General features: G+C 46.4%; 1 protein-coding gene across 1 annotated transcript; it reads left to right on the forward strand.

The window, feature by feature from the left end:
• The first annotated feature begins 635 nt into the window (after positions 1 to 635).
• Positions 636 to 3768, forward strand: LOC147023842 (actin, alpha cardiac muscle 2). Its single transcript, XM_085889690.1, has 7 exons — positions 636 to 825; positions 1550 to 1706; positions 1847 to 2171; positions 2273 to 2434; positions 2597 to 2788; positions 2992 to 3173; positions 3305 to 3768. Exons 2-7 carry the CDS (start codon positions 1578 to 1580, stop codon positions 3446 to 3448), a joined length of 1134 nt encoding a protein of 377 aa, XP_085745816.1. The 5' UTR covers positions 636 to 825; positions 1550 to 1577; the 3' UTR covers positions 3449 to 3768.
• The last annotated feature ends 931 nt before the right edge of the window (positions 3769 to 4699 follow it).

A 4699-nucleotide genomic window follows, 5' to 3' on the forward strand; every position in this document is an offset into this window, starting at 1 on the left:
GAACACATATAAGCCTGAGGCTATCCCACCATCCCTATTCCACATATTGTACAAAATTGTTGAGCGGTGTTTCTCAACAAACTTTACCATAATTATTTATTTATTACACCATTCCTTTGACATTTACCAAATATCACAGCAATTTGCCATAAAAAATTACATAAATTTAAGGATAGAAACACAGCATCATACTTATGGCAAAGATAAACTTATTAAGAGCCTACGTTGTAGTTAACTACAATATTTTTGCAATCCTTCTACACACAAGGTAAACAAACGATGGGATCTGCCACCTGGCTCGATCCATGACATCGCAGCCACGAGGAACGCACCAAGAAGTCCGAAATAACTCCCTCAGCTCTGAGACGTTGAAGCAGCATGTCTTACTTACCTCGATAGAGAACTATTATTCCATTAAAATAACTTTTCCTTCCCATCAACACAATTTCTTGTCAAAATCATAAACATATATTTATGTCGTTTGGAGAGACGCACTCTTTTCTGTGTTGCGCGCACGCGCGTTCCTTTTAGGGTCATCCGTGGGAAAGCCAGAGTGGCGCCCCCACCGGACGCTGCCATGGCCATAAAAGGTGTGACCTCCACGTCCATTGCCGGGGACTCCTCGCCTACAGCCAAAGCTACCAAACTGGCAGCGCCGAGCCATTCATGGACGCCGCGAGGCGCAGACGCCAAATTTGGAGACGTTCCGAGGAGCGTCCAAAATGAGCAGTTGCGACGAGCAAGGATAAAAGGGGACGTTCACCGGGCTGACGGTTACCCTCCTTCTCATGCGAGGAGTCTCCGAAGCCTCTTAGCCTTGCACTGGTGAGTCGGTAATGAAGAATCCTCTGGTTTTGTAATCATAATTGCGACTATCGAACTCTATTTTCGTCAAAGCAAGATGACGATCATGCGCTCCGTGTGGGTGCAACTCCATTTGCATAGTCGGTCTGACATCTGCAGCCATGTGGCGAATTCCAAAAGTTTGAAAAAATATTGTTCATTTCAATTTGCCGTCTTGAATTCGGCTGAACAATTCAGCTTGATGGACATGGAACGGACATCTCGAGTGGCCTACGCGTAGCAGCGGGTCGTTGCCCACAGGTTGGAGTCACCAAAAAGCTAACGTGGAAGGTTGTCGATCTCAAAATGGTCATCGGATAATTCCGATCCACTTTCGTGCAAACTCTTCCGAACTGCTTTCAGTCTGCAGAGGAAGAGAATATTGAACATTTATGTAGACGTGCTGTGCGACTCTATTGGTACTGATTGGAGCATCCTGTGCGCGAGGTTGTTTCGAAGGACCATCGTGGTCCCGTTTGTGCTGTTTCAGTGGGCTCTACTTTGGGTAACTTTACGTGGCTTGTAATATTACAGGTAAACTGCTGTGTTGATAGCTGTTTTTCGATGTACATGCAGAGTTGGAGCGTGGGATTTAAATGGATGTACTATAAAGGTCTTCAATTGATGCGTTTCGATCTGTGGATGAAGGCCGAGTTGTTCATCGTAAACCATTTCGTCTCCCTGCTGCCCCTTTTTTTTGCTGCAGACGTGAGAGCCTCTGATATCAACCAATCATGTGTGACGACGAGGAGACAACCGCTTTGGTATGCGACAATGGATCGGGCCTGTGCAAGGCTGGCTTCGCCGGTGATGATGCTCCACGAGCGGTCTTCCCCTCCATCGTGGGCCGTCCCCGCCACCAGGTGCTGTTCACCTGTCGGAAAGATAACAGAATGAACAGAAAGCCGTGCTGAATGTTAAATTGTTTTTAGTGGTGTTTTCATGAATTACCACTGGACCATCGGCTCGTGTTGAAGACGCCACTGCCACTCTTATCCCGCAGGGTGTGATGGTGGGTATGGGTCAGAAGGACTCGTACGTAGGTGATGAGGCGCAGAGCAAGAGAGGTATCTTGACCCTCAAGTACCCCATCGAGCATGGCATTATTACTAACTGGGACGACATGGAGAAGATCTGGCACCACACCTTCTACAACGAGTTGCGTGTAGCACCCGAGGAGCACCCAACACTGCTCACGGAGGCTCCACTCAACCCCAAGGCTAACCGCGAGAAGATGACCCAGATCATGTTTGAGACGTTCAACGTCCCTGCCATGTACGTCGCTATCCAGGCGGTGCTGTCCCTGTACGCTTCTGGCCGTACCACTGGTGAGTGTTCCTTTAAAGGGTTTGTTCACACCTTTTTTGTTGTCGGAGACACCTTGTTCAGGTGATTGCCATTGCCCTACTCACCTGGATGTTCCTTGCAGGTATTGTGCTGGACTCCGGCGATGGTGTAACCCACAACGTACCCATCTATGAAGGCTATGCACTGCCCCATGCCATCATGCGCCTGGATCTGGCTGGCCGTGACCTTACCGATTACCTCATGAAGATCCTCACAGAGCGTGGCTACTCCTTCGTCACCACAGGTCAGAATGTTAATGCACGACGCAGCACAATCTCGTGCCAACCTTCCCCTCAAAATTTTTCAATTCGATCGATCGGCACTTCGAATGAAGTAAGTGTCCGCAGTGAATCCTTTGCGATGATTCAATGAATAACCCTTCCTTATAATCTCCTCGCCCTCACAGCCGAGCGCGAGATTGTCCGTGACATCAAGGAGAAGTTGTGCTATGTGGCTCTGGACTTCGAGAACGAGATGGCCACCGCCGCCACATCCTCCTCGCTGGAGAAGAGCTACGAGTTGCCCGATGGTCAGGTCATCACCATTGGCAACGAGCGTTTCCGCTGCCCCGAGACCCTATTCCAGCCTTCTTTCATCGGTGAGCCCAGCTGGCTTTGTTTATGAAGACATCCAATTTGGGTTTTATTGTCATGGGAACAAGAGTGATGATGAGATCTTTCATCAGCCAGAAAACTACCATGCGTATATTAGCTTCGAGAAATTCATGGAGTAGATAAATTTGTGAATGGACAGTTTTCATTGTTTGCATAACGAGTGTGTACTACACTTGTGTATTGACAGGTATGGAGTCTGCTGGCATCCACGAGACGACGTACAACAGCATCATGCGTTGCGACATTGACATCCGCAAGGACCTGTACGCCAACAACGTCATGTCTGGTGGTACCACCATGTACCCCGGTATTGCCGACCGCATGCAGAAGGAGATCACTGCTCTTGCTCCGAGCACCATGAAGATCAAGGTGGGCCATTGTCACCACAAAGAGTTCAATAACTTTCAAAATCTCCTGTACCTGGACGGTCTTTACCTGCAGCGATGTTAATCAACTACTGTTACTTCTGCTGCTGCTCCTCCTCCTCCTCCCACCCGTAGATCATTGCCCCTCCTGAGCGCAAGTACTCTGTCTGGATCGGCGGCTCTATCCTGGCTTCATTGTCCACCTTCCAGCAGATGTGGATCACCAAGCAGGAATACGACGAGGCTGGCCCCTCAATTGTCCACCGCAAGTGCTTCTAAGCAATTTACAGTACTCGAGCTATCCTGGCTTCTCACCAGCGAGCCACGATTATTACTCAATGTCCCCGACCCCAATGACCTTTAGACATTTCTGTTCGACCTGGCAACTACGTTTCTCAAATTTATCGATTTTTCTTCAGCCTCTATTGTCCGTCGGCCATCTCCCCCCCCCCCCCCCCATTAATTGCCACCGTCTGTATTTTGTGAACTGCAATGCGGGATTGTGATGACTGTTAATTGTAAAGTTTTGTTTCTATTCCTTGTGCTATTTATAAATGTTTACAGCTCTATGTTTTCAATAAAGATCATGGCAGAGGTGGTATCGTGGTTCTGCCGAGGGTGATTGCTCGCCCTAAGATTGTCTGTTATTTCACCAAGGTGATTATACGAGCGAAACAACTGGGCATCATGAGGACAATCCTAACCTACCTCCTTTTGATATGGCTATAGAGTAGATAAAGAGAAGTTTGGAGAGATTTTAGACTTTGAGTGGATAGACGAGGGTGAAGTTAGTGTTATCCCTCATCGGGGCAGAGTTATATACAGTATAATCGGTCGTACAAAGGTTTTCGGTTATCTGGACAAATCGATTAAAGAAAGAAGTTAGTATTTTGAATCGGAATCCGAATTTCGAACTTTCTTGATTTTATCCTCTGCAATAGCATCGAGTTGTTTCATTCTTTGGAAAACGTCAGCTTTTGAATGTTCTTGTAATAATAATAATAATAATAATAATAATAATAATAATAATAACAATACAGCAAACAATTAGAAACAACGGTTTGCATAAAAGTTAGATATTCTTGCAAAAATAAAGAAGTCATGAAGTTTGAGTTTTTGAGAGTTGGTGTTTTTTTGATTTTTTTTTTGGGGGGGGGTGAAAAAGGAGGTTGGGGGAAGGTTTACCTTCTTCATCTACAATACAATGCTTGACCACCTGGGAGATGATAGATCGGTGGTTCCCCCCCCCCCAAAAAAAATCCATTTTTACCACAAATTCACACATTTCTAAATTCACGAAGAGGAAGATGTTTCCGTCAGGCAGTACGGAGGTGGGGGGTAAACCCACCTTACGAGGTTATTTTAAGTTTGGGAAGAATTTGTACACGAGGGTCTTATTGACAAGCCACGGTGGTCTATGAATAGAAGTTTTAAAATTAAACCCCAACAAGCGCACATGCTCTGGATGAAGCTGTAAAAGGCAGTGAGTTTAGACATTTTAAATGGTCCTGATAAGTTTCACCTCGTTTT

Source organism: Eptatretus burgeri, chromosome 7 (assembly GCF_056783735.1).
Source record: "Eptatretus burgeri isolate ZD-2024b chromosome 7, Ebu_testis_v1, whole genome shotgun sequence".
Lineage (NCBI taxonomy): Eukaryota > Metazoa > Chordata > Myxini > Myxiniformes > Myxinidae > Eptatretus > Eptatretus burgeri.

Coding starts and splice junctions, on each gene's coding strand:
- LOC147023842 (XM_085889690.1), top strand. CDS start 1,578: ATGTGTGACGACGAGGAGACAACCGCTTTGGTATGCGACAATGGATCG. Junction 1,707..1,846: donor TGGGCCGTCCCCGCCACCAG/GTGCTGTTCACC, acceptor CTTATCCCGCAG/GGTGTGATGGTGGGTATGGG. Junction 3,174..3,304: donor CGAGCACCATGAAGATCAAG/GTGGGCCATTGT, acceptor TCCCACCCGTAG/ATCATTGCCCCTCCTGAGCG.